Source organism: Pseudorasbora parva, chromosome 5 (assembly GCF_024679245.1).
Source record: "Pseudorasbora parva isolate DD20220531a chromosome 5, ASM2467924v1, whole genome shotgun sequence".
Classification (NCBI taxonomy): Eukaryota; Metazoa; Chordata; class Actinopteri; order Cypriniformes; family Gobionidae; genus Pseudorasbora; species Pseudorasbora parva.
In genome coordinates, this window is record NC_090176.1 from 2,910,269 (window position 1) to 2,931,177 (window position 20,909).

Here is a 20,909-nt window from a genome sequence, read left to right on the forward strand (position 1 = left end):
TATATGGGAACAAAATGTAATATTGGGGGAATAAAGGGGTAACTATCAGGAAAATTTACAAATCATTTATACTGTAAGTATTTTTTAATTAAGGGGTAATTATACTGTAAGTATTTTTTTAATTAAGGGGTAATTATACTGTAAGTATTTTTTAATTAAGGGGAAATTATACTGTAAGTATTTTTTTAATTAAGGGGTAATTATACTGTAAGTATTTTTTAATTAAGGGGAAATTATACTGTAAGTATTTTTTTAATTAAGGGGTAATTATCCGTGTAGTTACGGGGTAAGTATGGATGTGTGGGCTTTAATTTAAAGTGGCTCTTGTTCCCCTCTTGTTTCATGTAGTTACGGGTTAAGTACAATAAAAACACAAATACAATCTGATATCACTCAGAAACCTTTATTTAAAAAATGAAAAATAAAAACTTAAAAAAAAAAACAGATTTAGAACACATTAATTTCTCATGCTTGGCTTCATCCTCCTCTTGTTCCTCTTCTTTTTGTTCCTTGCCACAGATGAATCTTAAGTAGGATCCCACATGTCTCTAGCTAGTATTCTGTAACTGTTACACTAAAAATACAGTGCGCGCAGAAATGTCCTCACCGCTTACTCGTCTTTTACCCTCATGCAATTTGAGATGTATACGACTTTATTTCCTCAGAGAAACACAGATAAATAAACAATCTCTGCTAATTAAAACTCATTTGGGTTTCTAAGAGTTAAGGCATCAAACAGCACATACAGCAATAACTACTGTAATCCATACGATCCCAATGGATAAGTGTTTGTAAGAAAAATAACAATATATCGCATCCGACCAGTAGTTATCTACGTGTGCATGCGAAGGTTGATTTCACGCTTGACGTAACTTGAAGCGTCAAGCGTGACGTGCGCGCGCCGAAAAACTCTGGTCATGTGGATGTCTGATGCTGTCGTTTTATTTTATGCTCACAACAGTATACAAACAATAACATAATATATGGTAATAGCAATTAGAAGCAAACAAAAATAAAATACAAGAGGTGTCCGTTCTCGCGTGTGTTTCAGATGAAACGTGCATGAGAACGTCATGAAAGCTTGAAGCGTTTCATCTGAAACACACGCGAGAAAGGACATCTCTTGTATTTTCAAGAAATGTATCCAGTATTTTTTATCGTGCGATATAGATCTTAAATTTAATTTCTGGAAATTAAAGCTGGAAGCCGCTCCTTTGAGGGGGGCTATGTCATTCATTTTGAGTTTTGGCAAGTAGAATTTGGGGGGTGGGTGAGCTAACTCTTGAAGTAAGCGTAAAATAACCAAATCAAAATGTATTTAAGAGGCAGATTTATAGACTGATTACAGATTGATTTTTTTTTTTTTAGATTTAAAACTGTGTTCTGCTTTGTAGATTGTGGTGAAGAAAGGAGAGGAGGTAAATGGATATCTGAAAGTAAGCACTGGCCGTAAACTGGGCTTCTTCCCTGCGGACCTACTACAGGAGCTCTGAATGACGGAGATTCATTCCTGAAGAAAATAAGTGAAGCTCAAGAATGGACAGAGAAATAAATGAGACAGAAGAGAGAGATGACAATATCTGACCTCACTAGCTCTGAGAAAGAAATATGAACACACGTGGACCTGTACACAGGGTCTAAATTTAACTTTCACCAAGAACTGTATATGAATAAAAATGTTCTTTGATGAGAAAATAAAAACAAAAGTTGCTCATTAGTTGGCTGGTAATTTTATTAGGAACTGCAAAATAATGCATAGAATAATTCATACTGCAAAAGTGATAGTCTAATCCTATCTGATGTGAGACATACAAACAGTTTTCTAAACAAAACATGTCAAACTGTATTATAAAAGTTTTAGTCAAACTCTCTGTGGTGACATTATACATTACACATGAACCATTAACAACAGGTGTAACAACCCAATCAATGAAAAACTAAAGCAACACTGAAAACTAGATCACTTAAAAGAAAAAAAGAACGCAAAAAGTAATGGAGGTATGGTTAAGAGTTTCCAAAAAGTTTTTAATGTGAACTTCATATAACAAAAATACTTACTTACTTATTATTATTATTTGGCTTCATAAAGTTGAAGAAACATGTTCCACATTTCTGTCATCATCAGTTGAATGAACTGACTTACTGAACGAGTAAATAGCTTCTTATTTGTAATGCCATGAGCCACACAAAGATATCCAGCATCTCTTCTTGAACATTGAACACGTGCAGTTACTCATGACAGTCTGTAAGAAGCAGCAGACGCCTGTCCTAACAGCCATTACAAATGATCACTCCTCCCACCCTTCAGTGCCTGTGTTCTGGACATTTCAAATCCCCTACACATAGTTTTTTTTTTTTTTTTTTACATAAACCTGCAGTTCATGTATTGACTTATTTTAAAATGACCTTCTCACAGATCCACTGATAAGCATGATTGCATGGATAATCAGACCATCCTGATACATCATTTAGAGCACAATCTTCATCTCCACGGTAACTATTTGGCTCTCCAGACGCCCAGAACCTGAAATTAAAGACCAGCATTTGCTTTCTGTGTGATATGATACTGGTGTTGATTTATTAGTCAATAATGGATTCAATTCAGTGTTTTCTCACCCAGAGGTCAGTGTGCTGCCATCAACCCATTTCCATCTGCCCTCCACATCACCGTCAGTCAGACCAATCCAGACTTTAACAGCAGCAGATATTTTCTTAACAAAACTCTGAGAAAATGAAACAATATTTAATTTAATAATTTCCTTCCTATAAACTATCATCCAGTTAGAAAATGAGTTTACTCACTTGTTCTTCTCTGTTGTTTATGATGATCAGATCTGCTCTTCTCTCTGTACAGTATCTTCTGCTGTCGGTCCAGCTCTTCTTCTCAGAGGAAAAGAAGTAAAGACTGGACTTATAGTAAGTCCATCCATCTGTGAACACAACCGGTTTAGGTTTAAGCACTTTATTCCCATCACACTGATCTACAAACTAATAATTAGTCATTTATCCAAGTCATGTAAAACTTGATTGTTTAGTTTTAATATACTTCATGTTTACCCCTTTCTTTAAGACTTTTTGAGAGTTCATTTTTCTCCTTATTTAACTGGTCTCTCTCTTCTGTGAGGTCAGCGATCTTGCTTAGTAGCTGATCTCTGTCTTCTGTGATGTTGGTATTCCTGATTTCTTGCTGATCTCTCTCTTTTGTTAGGTTGGTGATCTTGGTTGGTAGCTTATCTCTCTCTTCTGTGAGGTTGGTGATCTTGGTTGGTAGCTCATCTCTCTCTTCTGTGATCTTGGTCAGTAGCTCATCTCTCTCTTCTGTGATCTTGTTTAGTAGCTGATCTCTCTCTTCTGTGAGGTTGGTGATCTTGGTTAGTAGCTCATCTCTCTCTTCTGCGATCTTGGTTTTAGTTGCTCATCTCTCTCTTCTGCGATCTTGGTCAGTAGCTCATCTCTCTCTTCTGCGATCTTGGTTAGTAGCTCATCTCTCTCTTCTGTGAGGTTGGTGATCTTGGTCAGTAGCTCATCTCTCTCTTCTGTGAGGTTGGTTAGGAGCCGGTGTGTCTCTTCAGTGTAGTTTGTACTCTTTGTATGGATGTGGACACACAGCACTATGACGGCAGTCAGCAGAAGAACACACAGCAGCACCAAACACACTCGAGCTGCTCTGGAGCTTCTGTTCCTCACAGTATCACTTCCTGAACACCACAGATATGAAGATCATTAATTGCTCAAATGACTCAAATGTTTGTGTTATAATGAAATGAGTCTCCGTACCTGTGTGTTGAGGCGTTTGGTGACTCTTGGTGTCGGAGTTTGCAGTTTCTGTCCTGACTTCTGAACTGCTTATGGGATCCACATTACAATAGACATTCATCTCTTCTTCATCTTCTCTGTCCATGTCATGATTCCTGGGAACGTTCATATTGCCATAATAAGACATATTCAGTCTGCTGGAGTTAGATGTGAGGTTATTAGAAATTGTTTCTTCAAATGGTTTGCATTGCTCTGAACTTCTGCCTTTGAGCAGTTTTAGAAAGCACCACTGTGGTCAAGAACACGTGATATCCTGTTAGACTGCTAAAACAACTTATCTGTGCATTTTTGTCTGGTGTGATGAAGTGATGAAGCGGGAAAGAAAAAATAAGCAGGGTTATACAAAATGGATGTTTTTTTTTATTTATTTATCATTTGTTATTTTAATTATTAGTATTTTTTAATTAAGGGGTAATTATCCGTGTAGTTACGGGGTAAGTATGGATGTGTGGGCTTTAATTTAAAGTGGCTCTTGTTCCCTTCTTGTTTCATGTAGTTACGGGTTAAGTACAATAAAAACACAAATACAATCTGATATCACTCAGAAACCTTTATTTAAAATTTTTAAAAAAAAAACTAAAAAAAAAAAAAAAACAGATTTAGAACACATTAATTTCTAATGCTTGGCTTCATCCTCCTCTTGTTCCTCTTCTTTTTCTTCCTTGCCACAGATGAATCTTAAGTAGGATCCCACATGTCTCTAGCTAGTATTCTGTAACTGTTACACTGAAAATACAGTGCGCGCAGAAATGTCCTCACCGCTTACTCGTCTTTTACCCTCATGCAATTTGAGATGTATACGACTTTATTTCCTCAGAGAAACACAGATAAATAAACAATCTCTGCTAATTAAAACTCATTTGGGTTTCTAAGAGTTAAGGCATCAAACAGCACATACAGCAATAACTACTGTAATCCATACGATCCCAATGGATAAGTGTTTGTAAGAAAAATAACAATATATCGCATCCGACCAGTAGTTATCTACGTGTGCATGCGAAGGTTGATTTCACGCTTGACGTAACTTGAAGCGTCAAGCGTGACGTGCGCGCACCGAAAAACTCTGGTCATGTGGATGTCTGATGCTGTCGTTTTATTTTATGCTCACAACAGTATACAAACAATAACATAATATATGGTAATAGCAATTAGAAGCAAACAAGAATAAAATACAAGAGGTGTCCGTTCTCGCGTGTGTTTCAGATGAAACGTGCATGAGAACGTCATGAAAGTTTGAAGCGTCTCATGCATGCGCTGGTGACAGGCAAGCTTTTTTATGACGTTCTCATGCACGTTTCATCTGAAACACATGCAAGAACGAACATCTCGTGTATTTTCAAGAGATGTATTTTGTATTTTTTATTGCGCGATACAGATCACAAATTTAATTTATAATGGTCTTAAAAAGTCTTAAATTTGACTTGGTGAAACCTGCAGATACCTTAATACCATCACCACACCATTTTGAACGGTGCAGTCACATCTGTCACATTGGGTGAATGCATCGTCTCACCTTTTCTGTGTGTGTGGGTTTGTTGGAGGCGTGGTTTCTGATTACTCTCACTCTGATCACGGACACCTGCTGCACTCATCCAAGGGGCTATTTATACGAGGTTCTCACTCTCCTTTGCTGTCAGATTATTGCAGTTCGTCTGGGTCCTGTCTGTGTGGTGTTCCTGTTCCTGTGTGTCTTGGATGTTCTACTCGTCGCTCTGGAAGCCCGTCTCCCGCCGATTCGGATAGCCCCTTCAGCCCTGCGTCACACCCTGGTGGCTCTCTCTGCCTGCCCTCTCTGCTGGTGCCTGATCTTCAGCCTGCCTGTCCTATTGTGTTCCTGAGTATTCGTCTCGCATCTTCCAGCGAACTGTTTGTGTTCATGCTGAACTTGAGTATAATAAACTGTTTAATTCTCGCACCTGGATTCTCTGTCTCTTTTCCACCAGCGAACGTAACAGAATAATCTGACCACGAAATGGATCCAGCGAGAATGGCAGAGCTTTAGGAATATTTGACTGCTAGTAGACAACGTATGGACCAGCAAGAGGGACAGGTCTCCGCCACTGCTCAGGCGGTTCAGGCTCTTGTGATGCAGGTGGCCGAGCTCTCCACTCAGATCCAACAGTTAAGATCGCCCGCTGTGCCCGCCACACCACCTGTTCCCCTAAACCCGAGTGACGCTACTCACCAGCACGAACCCAGGATTCCTACGCCAGAGAGTTACTCGGGTGAGCCAGAGATGTGTCGATCTTTTCTGACAAGATGCTCTTAGTTTTTCTCACTCAAACCAGTAACATTTTCCACGGAGAGTTCCAGAGTGGCGTTAGTGCTGAACCTCCTGTCTGGACGTGCGGCTCGGTGGGGAGCAGCGGTGTGGGAAAACTTGCACTTGAGGAGGAGATGAGACGGGTGTTTGACCGGGCAGTGGCGGTCCGCAAGGCGGCCCAGAAACTGTCCAATCTCCATCAAGGCAAGCATTCCGTCTCCGACTACATGATCTAGTTCTGCACCTTGGCTGCCGAGTGCCACTGGAACGAGGAGGCGCAGTGGGACCAATTCCTGCATGGGCTGGCTGACCGCATCCAAAGAGAGATCTACGCGCTTGATCTTCCTAAGAACCTCAACGGATTAATGGAGTTGGCTCTACGGGTCGATTCCAGGCTGGTGTGATATGATCGCGGCCGAAGGCAACCTGAGATGGTGGATTTCATCGCGGGGCATGCGGTCAGTCCACTCAACGATCACTCACCATGCAGGTGGGTAGAGCTCGGCTCTCCCGGGAAGAGAGGGAACGTTGTAGAGCAGAAGGGTTATGCCTCTACTGTGGCGCGTCGGGGCATTTCCTCAATCGGTGCCCGTTAAAAGATCAAGCCCGACAGTAGAGCGGGGGTTACTGTCGGGTAGAGCAGCATTGGTGAAATCCTCGTCCACCACTTTCCTTCCGGGTAGACTGCAATGGGCTACCAGATCCCACGTCTGTCACGCCCTGGTGTATTCCGGAGCGGAGGGTAATTTTATGGACTTTAAGTTTGCCAGTCACCTCCCCATCCCCACCACCACCCTCCACAAACCCATTGCAGTTCACACACTCAATGGTCAGACACTACCCACGATCACACACCACGGACACTATCACTTCGACTGTTGCGGGAAATCACACAGAGACACTGAAGTTTTTTTATCACTGATACCCCCCTCAACCCCATCGTCTTTGGTCACCCCTGGTTGATGAAGCACAATCCCAGAGTTGATTGGGGTCAAGGATCGATTTCCACTTGGAGTGCTCAGTGCTATGCCTCTTGTCTTGTGTCTGCCTGTTCGTCTGTGTCTAGTTCTGTGTTTCAGGAGGAGACGGTGGATTTATCTACCGTGACCTGAAAGAAGTGTTCAGTAAGTCCTGGGCTGCTTCTCTTCCTCCGCATCGTCCCTATGACTGTGCTATAGATCTTATACCAGGTACGTCTCCACCTAAAGGCAAGTTATACTCTCTTTCTAATCCCGAGAGGGAGGCCATGGAGAAATATATTTCTGATTCGTTGGCTTCCGGACTCATTCCTCGTCTCCGGCGGGGGCGGGGTTCTTTTTTGTGAGTAAGAAGGACGGATCTCTGCGACCTTGCATTGATTTTCAGAGGGTTGAACAACATCACGGTGAAGAATACCTATCCTTTGCCGTTGATGTCTTCAGCTTTCGAGAGGTTGCAGGGAGCGTCCATATTCACAAAATTGGACTTGCGCAATGCTTATCATTTGGTCCGCATAAGGGAGGGCGATGAGTGGAAAATAGCATTTAATACCCCCAGGGGTCACTCTGAATATTTAGTCATGCCTTTCGGGCTTTCTAACTCCCCAGCCGTTTTCCAAGCACTTGTTAATGACATGCTGAGAGACATGGTAGATCAGTTAATTTATGTCTACCTGGATGACTTATTGATATTTTCCTCTTCTCTCCAGGAACATGTTCAGCACGTCAGACTACTGCTCCAGAGGTTGCTGGCAAATGGGCTTTTTGCCATGGCGGAGAAATGTTCGTTTCATGCACAGTCTGTCCCTTTTTTGGGTTACATCGTGTCGTCCGAAGGGGTGCGCATGGACCCCGACAAGATTAAGGCTGTGGTGGATTGGCCAACCCCGGATTCCCGCAAGGCCCTGCAGAGGTTTCTGGGGTTCACCAATTTCTACCGACGTTTCATTCGTAATTACAGCCAACTAGCCGCGCCTCTTACCGCGTTGACCTCCTCCAAGACGGCGTTCAGGTGGTCTGGTGTAGCCGAAGCTACATGTTCCAAACTTCAGAGCTGCTTTGTTTCGGCTTCCATTCTCGTTGCCCCTGATCCTTCACGTCAGTTTGTGGTGGAGGTGGGGGTAGGAGTGGGGGTAGGAGTGGTGCTGTCACAGCACTCTGCTTTGGACGATAAGATGCATCCTTGCGGGTTCTTTTCGCATCGTTTATCGCCAGCCGAGAGTAACTACGACATTGGTAACAAGGAATTGTTGGCAGTTAAGCTTGCATTGGAGGACTAGCATCACTGGTTAGAAGGTGCAGGGGTTCCTTTTATCGTATGGACCGATCATAAGAATCTGGAGAACATCAGATCTCCCAAAAGACTTAACTCTAGGCAGGCTCGGTGCGCCCTTTTTTCGGATGTTTTGATTTTTCTCTTTCGTATCGTCCGGGTTCTAAGATCCGATGCTTTATCGTACATTTTTGATCGTTCCGAATCCCCGTCTACTCCCGAGTGTATTTTTCCAGAGAAACTTATCATCTCAACACTCACATGGGAGATCGAGTCGAAGGTCAAGACGGCCTTAGAAGGGGTAATGCCTCCGCCCGGTTGCCCACCGATTCATTTGTTTGTGCCTGAGGGGGTCTGGTCCGACGTTATTTGGTGGGATCATTGTTCCAATGTAGCTTGTCACCCAGGGGTTAATATAACTAGATTTCTAGTCAAGCAACAGTTCTGGTGGCCAGGGATGGCTCGCGATATTCGGGAATTTGTTTTGGCGTGCTCGGAATGTGCCGTGGGTAAGACTTCCAATCGCTCTCCAGATGGGTTGCTCCAGCCGCTGTCTGTTCCTTCGAGACCCTGGTCTAATATCGCTCTAGATTTTATTACCGCCCTCCCAGGGCAAGACGGTGATTTTAACCGCCGTGGACCGGTTTTCAAAAATGGTTCATTTCCTTCCCTTGGCCAAATAACCTTCTGCCAAGGAGACAGTGGTGGCTGTCGTAGATCACGTCTTTCGTTTACATGGCCTTCCGACAGACGTGGTTTCCGACAGGGGGCCCCAATTTGTGTCCAAATTTTGGCGGGAGTTTTGTAGACTACTGGGGGCCACTGTGAGTCTGTCTTCGGGTTTCCATCCCCAAAGTAATGGTCAGACCGAGCGCGGCAACCAGGATCTTGAGAGAGTGTTGCGATGTTTGTTCTCCAAGAACCCTTCCTCCTTGGGTTGAGTACACACATAACTTGTTACCAGTGTCGGCCACGGGCCTATCTCCGCTTAAGTGTAGATAAGGGTACCAGCCACCCATTTTTCCCTGTCTGTAATCTGAGGTCGCGGTCCCCTCCACTCACGCATTTGTCCAGAGGTGTCACCAGCCCTGGAGTTGAGCCGTGAGACTCTACTCCGGGTGGGAGAGCGCACCAAGGCCCAAGCCGATCGCCACCGGTCTAAGCCTCCCGTCTACGTCATGGGTCAAAAAGTGTGGCTTTCTACTAAGAACATTCCTTTGCGGTCCGTGAGTAATAAATTAGCCCCCACATTTATTGGAAAACCTACTTATTCAGTAAATCGGATTCTGGACTCAAGACTGAGGGGACGCGGATTTCAGTACTTGGTGGACTGGGAAGGTTACGGTCCGGAGGAGAGAAGTTGGGTTCCTGCCAGGGACCTGCTGAATCCCTCTCATCGATGATTACAATCGACAGGTAGGTTCTTCTGGGAGCGCCAGGAGGCGCTCCTAGAGGGAGGGGTACTGTCACGTTGGGTGAATGTATCGTCTCACCTTTTCTGTGTGTGTGGGTTTGTTGGAGGCATGGTTTCTGATTACTCTCACTCTGATCACGGACACCTGCTGCACTTATCACAGGGGCTATTTATACAAGGTTCTCACTCTCCTTTGCTGTCAGATTATTGCAGTTCGTCTGGGTCCTCTCTGCGTGGTGTTCCTGTTCCTGTGTGTCTTGGATGTTCTACTCGTCGCGCCGGAGTCCCGTCTGCTGCCGATTCGGATAGCCCATTCAGCCCTGCGTCACACCCCGGCATGCTCTCTCTGCCTGCCCTCTCTGCTGGTGCCTGATCTTCAGCCTGCCTGTCCTATTGTGTTCCTGAGTATTCGTCTCGCGTTTACCAGCGAACTATTTGTGTTCATACTGAACTTGAGTATAATAAACTGTTTAATTCACGCACCTGGATTCTCTGTCTCTTTTCCACCAGCGAACGTAACAACATCATTCCCACAGCTGTTTCTCTGCTGTTGTGGCAAAAGTCTCCATCCTCTGTAAAGAAGTGAAAGCATTTTTGTTTATTTCAGATATCAAAAGACATTATGGTTCCTTTGACTGCTTCTCTGCCCCGGCCTTCGCAGCCTCATCTGTTCTTGTGTTTCCTGTTTAAATCAAATCTTTGTTATTAGTGTGCGCTGTGCATTTACAGATATCAACCCGGCCAGGCAAGAAAAAAATGCATCTAGAGGAGCAGACACAATTGAAAAATGGTAAAACATTTTCCCGTGTTTCCACAATGCCCCAAAATCATGCGCAACTCCGAATGCATAACGCAGTTCTGTGTAAATTGTTACACTTTTACCTTTCATCAACTTGCATACTTCAGTCAGTGCTCCAGTCTTAACCAGGCAATCTTTAACTTCCCAGTCAGCAAATTTCCTTTGGCCTAGATCTGGCCCAGATAAACAGCTTAGATGTGGCCCAGATTAGATTGTGTTTGCCGGCCCAGATCTGGCCCACTTCTTCCTTACCACAGCACAGCCAAAGCAGTGCCATAACTCCACCAAACGTGAGCCAAACAATACAATTATATGTGGCCCTTATATGGAATTTTTGTATGGCTGAGTTTTGTTAAAATCTAATGGCCCTTATGTGGCCCACATGCAACTTTGACCATTATGTAAAAGTCTTATTAACTCCATGGTTAATACAACACTCAACAACAAAAATGTATTCCATAATTTTCTTTTGACAAATATTTACAGTTAATCAGAAATCATTTATATTAATATAAATAACATTCAAAGTGTGACACCAAATTTCAAGTGTGTATTTTGCTAAACTAGCAATGAGAGTTAAAGTAGAAGGGAGGGGGGAATCACAGTAACTTGCTAAAGATAACAAACAACAACTTCACAAGAGAAAAAAAGTCTCTAATTGTAAAGAACCGCTCTGAGACAGAATGTAGGAGATCCAAATGCAGTATATATTAAGAGGGTAATCCACAATCATAGTAAAAAGCAGGCAAAAGGTGATGTTATACTAGTCATACTAGTGATGTTACATATGACACTGAAGCTTCGATGTGCGTATCGCGCATGTGACACAATTTGTAGTGAAGCTCCGTATCGGGGTGTGTATTGGTTTCCCTGAGTCACGTGATCGATGACAAATGAAGCCTCACTTTCTGTCCAATCACGTGCGCGTTTCATTTTGCATGTCAGAAGCTTCGAACCTCTAGATCTTACTTAACGAGTCCCTGTTGGCTCAGTCTGGTTGATGGGTGTGTGAGGAGAGTGCTGTACTGTGAAAGTTAATCAATATATTACATTTAGATAAACATTTATTTGTCACTACTTAATCTTTTTTTGTTGTTGGTTTTGTGTCTTTGTATTTTGGTAAAATCTTTGCACTTTTTTTTTTGGTAATTTGGTGTTGGTATTTGGGGTAAGGGTGGGATTAGGGGATAGGGTGTTGGTGTTTGGTGAAGGGTTTGTATTTAGGGCAATGCCAACAGGGAAAAAAAGAAAGACTTCCCCTACCTGGGGACATTTTGAGCTTATAGCTTCCAATGTATGTATGCATTTTTTTATTTTTTAAAGAAGGGGAAAAATCATATATATATATATATATATATATATATATATATATATATATATAACATTTTATGTATTTTATTCTTGTATGTAATTTCCTTTCATATAACTTTTCTCAGAAGGTGAGATGCTTGGTGTGTGACAAGGAGCTTTCGTATGGAAACAGCACATCATCCATGCTAAGGCATTTCAGAGCTTTGCATGACATTGCACTGCCCCAGAACAATCCTACAAGCACACAAAGTAGGACTGTTGCTTAATGATTTTTATTCATAATTGTGAATACATTATCATGATTTAAATTAATATGTATAATATGAACATCTCTCATTATAGCATCTCACAAGCAAATGGTTGATGAGGCATTGCTCAACATGGTCATAAAAGACTCTCAGCCATTGAGGGTGAGGGTTTCAGGGACCTCATCAATGCCCTGGATCCTTCTGTAGTGACTGGACCACATATATTAATAAATTAAATTAGCTCAATAGGGAATTATGGGGATTAATATTTAAATATTTATTATTAATCATAACTGGTTATGATCAAACAATAAATCTTCAAATCACCCAATAGGACATACAGTCTTGTTCAAAATAATAGCAGTACAATGTGACTAACCAGAATAATCAAGGTTTTTAGTATATTTTTTATTGCTACGTGGCAAACAAGTTACCAGTAGGTTCAGTAGATTGTCAGAAAACAAATGAGACCCAGCATTCATGATATGCACGCTCTTAAGGCTGTGCAATTGGGCAATTAGTTGAAAGGGGTGTGTTCAAAAAAATAGCAGTGTCTACCTTTGACTGTACAAACTCAAAACTATTTTGTACAAAAAAAAATTTTTTTCTGGGATTTAGCAATCCTGTGAATCACTAAACTAATATTTAGTTGTATGACCACAGTTTTTTAAAACTGCTTGACATCTGTGTGGCATGGAGTCAACCAACTTGTGGCACCTCTCGGCTGTTATTCCACTCCATGATTCTTTAACAACATTCCACAATTCATTCACATTTCTTGGTTTTGCTTCAGAAACAGCATTTTTGATATCACCCCACAAGTTCTCAATTGGATTAAGGTCTGGAGATTGGGCTGGCCACTCCATAACATTAATTTTGTTGGTTTGGAACCAAGACTTTGCCTGTTTACTAGTGTGTTTTGGGTCATTGTCTTGTTGAAACAACCGTTTCAAGGGCATGTCCTCTTCAGCATAGGGCAACATGACCTCTTCAAGTATTTTAACATATGCAAACTGATCCATGATCCCTGGTATGCGATAAATAGGCCCAACACCATAGTAGGAGAAACATGCCCATATCATGATGCTTGCACCTCCATGCTTCACTGTCTTCACTGTGTACTGTGGCTTGAATTCAGAGTTTGGGGGTCGTCTCACAAACTGCCTGTGGCCCTTGGACCCAAAAAGAACAATTTTACTCTCATCAGTCCACAAAATGTTCCTCCATTTCTCTTTAGGCCAGTTGATGTGTTCTTTGGCAAATTGTAACCTCTTCTGCACATGCCTTTTTTTAACAGAGGGACTTTGCGGGGGATTCTTGAAAATAGATTAGCTTCACACAGACGTCTTCTAACTGTCACAGTACTTACAGGTAACTCCAGACTGTCTTTGATCATCCTGGAGGTGATCATTGGCTGAGCCTTTGCCATTCTGGTTATTCTTCTATCCATTTTGATGGTTGTCTTCCGTTTTCTTCCACGTCTCTCTGGTTTTGCTCTCCATTTTAAGGCATTGGAGATCATTTTAGCTGAACAGCCTATCATTTTTTGCACCTCTTTATAGGTTTTCCCCTCTCTAATCAACTTTTTAATCAAAGTACGCTGTTCTTCTGAACAATGTCTTGAACGACTCATTTTCCTCAGCTTTCAAATGCATGTTCAACAAGTGTTGGCTTCATCCTTAAATAGGGGCCACCTGATTCACACCTGTTTCTTCACAAAATTGATGACCTCAGTGATTGAATGCCACACTGCTATTTTTTTGAACACACCCCTTTCAACTAATTGCCCAATTGCACAGCCTTAAGAGCGTGCATATCATGAATGCTGGGTCTCATTTGTTTTCTGAGAATCTACTGAACCTACTGGTAACTTGTTTGCCACGTAGCAATAAAAAATATACTAAAAACCTTGATTATTCTGGTTAGTCACATTGTACTGCTATTATTTTGAACAAGACTGTACCTAACCTAGGTATTTAAGCAATATAAATTTGGTTAACAACAATTTGCAACAATAATAATAATTGCAACAATATATATTTGCAATTAACGAATATATATTAAATCATTACAGAATAACCTTTAAAGAATTAATTCAAAACTCATCTGATCTGTTCTTTTAACGAACGATCAGTACAATCTCTTATCAACTCTCAAAGCTTTTATTCCTTCTACCAAATCTCTGGGAAGGTTACTCTTCTGGCCACAAAGAATAAACTTCCTGAGCTATTGGGATATTAGTTAAAGTATTCAAAGATACTCATGAGAGCTGTAGCTAGATCTGAACATTAAAGTGACTTATGTCTTGTGAGCAGTAACAATGACAATTAAACATGGATACAATGGTTTTAATAATTGATACTACGAATACATACGACTAGATAAAGAATACATGTATATACAGAATAACGACAGGTAACGAAATAGAAAAGGAGAAAGAAGAGAAAGGAAGGGTTCAGAATGGCATTTCACAAACATTACTACAGAGAGCCAGCAAAGAACAATATCACCTTAAACAGGGTTACTAGTCTTAAACGCATCTAAATTTTGAGGGAATTTATACTTGCATTGGTTGCTTTGTGTTGAGTATAAAAGAATGCGTAAGGGTCCTCTCAGAGTTTTCTGTGAGCTGGAGCGCTCTCTCTCAGTTCTTCCAAGTAATCGGGTCTTTGATCAGCGAGAAGTTTGAAGGTAGTTTGAAAGTGAATGTTGCCAAAGGAGAGGAAGGTTTCCTTCGAAGTTATGGAAGTTCCTTGATGGTGTTCAGTGCCTTTGTCCAAGGACTGAGTAGCGGAGCGCGCTGACTTCAAAGGAAACAACCACTGTTGGCTTCACCTCCTAGCCGAGGGCCGAAGCCTCATGGCAGGCGGTGAGCCGGCTTCAGAGGACAATAGGGAAGGTCTGAGGACGAGTAGAGAAGAGCCCAAAGAAATGTTTCCACTTGTCTTTTAAGACAATTAATCGACACCCCTTCTGGGTTAGTTTACCCAATCCAGAGGGTGAATTCTGAGCGGGAAAAATTATCTTTTGTCTCTGTTTACGACCTACTTTGCATGTTTTATCAGGTGTCGTAAAGGGTGTCGATTTTATACAGTTCTACTCCCAAGTTTGCTAAACGTATTAATGATACATTTCATAATCCTATTCTGTGCATCGTTGATTAAGACAAAGAGAGAGGAATATTTAGATATCAAACACATTATGGCTGGGAGATATTAAAGCAGAGATACATTCTTACACAGGAATACAAGCATTTAAAATGAACTTACATTGTTTATACATCATGACTATGTTGGTATGACATATGGAGCATACATACACACAATGATACCTCATATACAGTCTGGAATAGTTTTAATTAAAGCTTCATAAGGAAAGTCAGTGTGTGTGTATTGGGAAGAGTCTCGGCGTCTCTCTGTCTGAAAGAATGTGAGGGGGGGAACAGAGTTCAAGTCATGTGACCAGATAACAATCTGATTGAAGTTGTCACAGTTTTCCAAAGATGCTGCCTGTCTCATTTCGACTGGGTCATAAAAACTGTCTGAGGTGTCAGCTTCTCCAGACTCGTTGGCATCGGGCCCCTAATTTATATGTGGCTAAAAGCTATCCACCCTACACATCAGAATTGACTCATCTTTGATCCTGATGAGAGAGACTCCAGACGCTACACTTCCTATATAATCCCAACCAGACAGGTGAGAATAGCAGAGTTCGATTATGATGTATAATCTCTATAATATATCTGTATCTATAATAATGTACTTCTACAAATAATTTTTTGTTAAATCAAAAAAGGCTTTAAAGAAAATGGTGGCTTCAAAATATGAGGAAGCAAAGGGGAAGGCCATGGCCAACATGGAAAAAGCAACCGCTGTGTCTCTAACATCAGATATGTGGACTTCAATCAACATGGATACATATCTTGCAATAACCTGCCATTTCATTGATGACAGTGATAAGCTGAATACAGTGTTGTTGGATGTTGAGAAGTTCCCAAACAAGCACACAGCAGAAAATCTGGCTCTGGTGACAAATAATGTCATGATGGAGTGGGCAATCAAAGACAAAGTGAAGCGTCTTGTCACAGATGCAGCAGCAAACATGATTGCTTGTGCAAGGATTCTGCAAGTGAGACATACAGTTTGCATTGCACATGCGCTTAACACCATGGTTAAAACGCCTTTTGATCAGGTACCAGCTCTGTGTGACATCCGGAACAAAGCTAAAAAAGTGGTCACCTATTTTCGAAGCAGCACCTCTGCCAAAGAAATGTTGACACAGGTACAGCAAGAGATGAACAGACCAGTTCTTAAACTGGTGAATGAAGTGGAAACACGTTGGAACAGCACTTTACACATGCTTCAACGGCTGCATGAGGAAAGGCAAACTGTGGGAGCATCCCTTGCCTCACTTAAAACTGATGTAGCACCACTTCATGCACAAGAAAATGAAGCCATACAGCAAATTCTGTGTGTCCTCGCCCCATTCCACCTGGCCACTGTAGAGCTGTCCGAGGAAAAACGAGTGTCTGGCTCCAAAGTGATTCCTTTGCTAAAAATGATTCACCACACATTACAGACTGACCTAATTGGGTATTTATTTGTATTTATTTACAATAGCCTACTCATTAGCAATTTTTTTTTAAAAAAAGTTTAATTATTACTTATTTTTGGACAGAGTACATAATTTTGTATTTTATAGGTTAACCATGGACATCACTAAGGAGTTAACTGAAAACCTCATCAGGCGTCTAAGAGAACACATATGGAATATGGAGTCGCTCAGCATAATGACCCTGGCAACTCTGCTGGACCCTAGGTTTAAAACCTTGGGTTTCCTTAACCAAGCTAAAATGACAGAGGCTGTGAAACGGCTAAAAGCAGAATGTGGTAATGTCATCAGGGCCAAAGAAGAAACAGCATCTACATCTGCAAGCACTCAGTCAACAGAAGCACCATCATCAACCCAACAGCCCACACCAAGCTCAAGTATTTATTTATTTATTATTTTGTATTTATTATTATAATTGTTGAATGTTGATGTATGTTATATTTAGTCAATGTACATGCACAGTCAATCCCAATGAAATATTTTTCTCCTCACACTTCTTAGGTGGAAACCTTTGGCTCCTGTTGGACAGTGCTGTAGACCAGCACAAACAAACCTCAAATGCCACTTCTGATGCAATCCTTGAAGTGAATAGATATCTTGCAGAGACAAACATACAAAGAGCTGAAGACCCACTTTAATATTGGAAAATGCAGAAACATGTTTACCCCCATCTATATACATTGGCATTAAAGTTTCTTTGTACCCCGGCCTCCTCTGTACCATGTGAAAGTGTTCTCCAAGGCTGGGAAAGTACTAAGAGGAGAAATAGACTCAGCCCTAACACTCTGAAACAGCTTTTATTTCTTAATAATAAGAATTAAACCTATATTACCTTACTGTCATTCCTACAGTTACACAAGCCCTGCCAAGTGTCATAAACACATTTAATTACAGATGATCCAATCACATAAAGTCCTTATTTACTGTGTGTGTATAGAAAGTAGGCCTACATTAGATCTTATTGACTCAAGCCTTTCGCTCATATTTTATTCTCACACTTTAATGGGTAAATTAATTTATTTAATGGACATATTTAACACAAACATATAAAGCTTTTATTTGTACACATAGCATTGAAACAATGGAGTGTGTTGTGGTTGCTTCATCTGACAGTCAGAGCTTCTTCCACAGACTTCTGGCTGCTTTATTTTAAATAAGCACCAGATGGTGCTGTTCTCGACACTCTCGAAGCTTTGAATCTTTTCCCGGAACAGTCCGGGTAACGCCTTACTGCTTCATGAGGCTTCATTTCCACATCCCTAGGTCATACACAAGCAAACAGTCCAAAAAGGCAAACAACACAGGAGAGACAGGCAAACGGGTAATCCGGGAAACAGGCAAGAAATCCAACAAATCAAGAGACATGAAACCGAGGAAAATACTCAGAAATGCAGTGTACACAAAACAAGACGTCGCAGTGAATAACAGATAACCAGGTGGAAAACAGGATAATGAAACACAGGTGTAAACAGTAGTGATGTTAACAGTGACACCAAAGCTCCGAAGCGTGTGTCAAAAAAATGAAACTAATTTCTGTGAAGCTTTGTATCGATGCTTGATTCGTTCTATCAAAACCTCGTGACCAATGGCGTCCGAAGCTTCGTTTCACAAACACCCACGTGACTGATTCAGACAGGTTTAAAAATGCGCGACACAGGGCGGGCCCTTGTGGGTTGTTAAGGTGTATTGCGTTGCATTGAGCGGTTTGTTGTATTGCTCGAGTTTGTTATGGAACCTGCTGCAAAGAGAGGGCGTTCTGAAATGTGGGAACACTTTCATTTGATTTCGCCCAATAAGGTTGATCATTTATTTGGCTTTTGTTCTGCCTTTATTTATTTATTTATTTATTTATTTATTTAATCCGCACTAGCCTATGACTTCATACATTAGAGACAAGTATAGGCCAAACTTCATTTTCTTTTTTCTTTTTTTCTAGGTCAAAGGTTTGATTTGCTCCCAGCAGCTGGCCTATAATAATACATCATCCATGTTGAGGCATTTTCGAGCAAAGCACGACAGTGTCAGATCCTCTCTCCAAGTTATGGAGAACAACCAGGGTGAAAGCCAGCCTCCCTTTTTTATCTAGCTTTTCATTTTCAAGTATTGGAAAAATTAAGGGGTTAAATGTTGTTATGAGCAATTGTGTGATCTCGCTCTCCCTCCTTTCTCTCCTCCTTTTCAACTGTGAGTGACGGAATCTAAAACGTGTGTGTGTGTGTGTGTGTGAGCCTTTTTATGTGGTTTATGAGGACACAAATTTGTATAACTACATGGGTATTACACTGGTATTACACTATAAATGTGGTTTATGAGGACATATCAAATGTCCTCATAATTCAAATGGCTTTAAAAACATACTAAATGATGTTTTTTTGAGAAAGTAAAAATGCAGAATGTTTCCTGTGATGGGTAGGTTTAGGGGCAGTGTAAGGGGATAGAAAATACGGTTTGTACAGTATAAAAACCATTACGCCTATGGAGAGTCCCTGTAAACCACATAGACCAACATGTGTGTGTGTGTGTGTGTGTTGTAGGAAGCAAAAAGGACAGGCTTGATGAGGCTCTCGTGAATATGATTGTCCAGGACTCACAGCCTTTCACCCTTGTGGAGGATGTTGGTTTCAGAAATTTTGTCAGCCTTTTGGATCCAACATACGTTCTCCCATCAAGGCAAACACTGAAGACAATGGTGGAGACAAAGTTTACAGAAGAGAAAAAGAAGGCTAAAGAAGAAGTTCTGAGGGCTACTGCTGCGACCTTCACTTCAGATATGTGGACATCAATCTGTCACAGGCCGGAGCGGACCGCCACTTAGCGCGAGTCCCGCTCCTCCCTTAGTTTCCACCCCGAGGAGGTCCCAGAAACACCCCAATGACCAGACAGACGAGTACGGGTAAGTTAAGAACCAATATTTATTAATTTAAAAGAGATTTATGAAAAAAAGGGGGGGGGGGGGGGATACTAAAAAGGGGAACACCAGTCCTCCAGGACTGGGGCCTTGGTTTCCCGAGTCGCTCCTGATTTTTGACAGATCTTCCCAGCTCTCTCTTGTCGGCGTTCACGCCTAGGTTTGCAGGTGACTAGCAGGCGGTACACTGGGTTCTTGGCTTTGGGCGTACAAGTGAGTGTACAGGCGGTCCACTGGCTCTCAGCTTTGGGCATACAGGTGGGTATACAGGCAGTACGCTGGGCTCTTAACTTTGGGCATACAGGTGAGTACACAGGCGGTACACTGGACTCTTAACTTTGGGCATACAGGTGAGTATACAGGCAGTTACTAGTTTCAACTCACAGATCCGTAGTCAGGCAGAAGTCGGCTTTAGTGCTTCCTCTGATGCAGGGCTTTCTCTTCGACCTAGGGAGGGATCGCTGACAACGTTTGCACAGCACAACACTATAATTCTTCGGTGGACACACATCAAAAGAAAGACTCACCCACTGCACTCCACACACACTCACGGTGAATTAGGGTCAGGATCACCACATTGGGCCGGGAGACAAGTCCTGGGTAGTAGAAAGGATCAGTGCAAAAGATGACCATATGAAAACGTCAAGACCACGATCTTTCAGCACGCTCCTTCCTCTTTTCAATACATTCCCAATGCCTTCTTAATGTAAACAATTTCTCCAAGGCAGTAACAATACATATCAACACAGTTTCAACCATGAATGCTTCCAACACTTAGCTCATGTTTTCTTCAGCCCAATACTTCGTTCTCACTTCGCCCAGTCTGTATCATCCGCCTCGGGACGTCCCTCTGATCCACCGGTCGCTCCGTCTCACCCACCGCGATCGCCCAAATCAACTGCGCTCACCCTGCAGCGTTGGCCCGAATCAACTTCCGCCTTCCGCCCCCGTTTGCCGGAATCAACTTCCTCGTTTGCCGGGATCAACTCTCTCCCCTGTTCTCCCAGTACCTTCTTTATATGCCTCCTTTGCTCTAATTTGCCCAACCATCGATCGCCACGTCCATGCACACACCTGCTCCCAATAACACGCTCTTTTCGTTGCCCGGAGTTACCGGAACTGATCGTGTGTTCCATGTGCAATGGTCCGGGCGGACAATTTCCGCCATTTCAAGTTCCGCCCTTTGAGGTCACTCCGTGACAAATCCATATGGATTCTTACTTAGCAGTCACCTGCCATTTTATTGACAGTAAAGACCAGCTTGCTATGGTATTGCTGGGAGTAGGAAC

General features: G+C 42.0%; 1 protein-coding gene across 1 annotated transcript in view; it reads right to left on the bottom strand.

The window, feature by feature from the left end:
• LOC137075801 (uncharacterized) overlaps nt 1–20,909 on the bottom strand; it is a 61,202-nt gene that overhangs the window by 20,989 nt on the left and 19,304 nt on the right. The window contains exons 6-11 of the mRNA XM_067444755.1: nt 10,626–10,715; nt 10,227–10,315; nt 3,778–4,045; nt 3,466–3,698; nt 3,058–3,367; nt 2,803–2,930 (exon numbers count right to left, since the gene is read on the bottom strand). Of these exons, the coding sequence (XP_067300856.1) occupies nt 2,803–2,930; nt 3,058–3,367; nt 3,466–3,698; nt 3,778–4,045; nt 10,227–10,315; nt 10,626–10,715 (1,118 nt within the window). The remainder of the gene's footprint in view (nt 1–2,802; nt 2,931–3,057; nt 3,368–3,465; nt 3,699–3,777; nt 4,046–10,226; nt 10,316–10,625; nt 10,716–20,909) is intronic.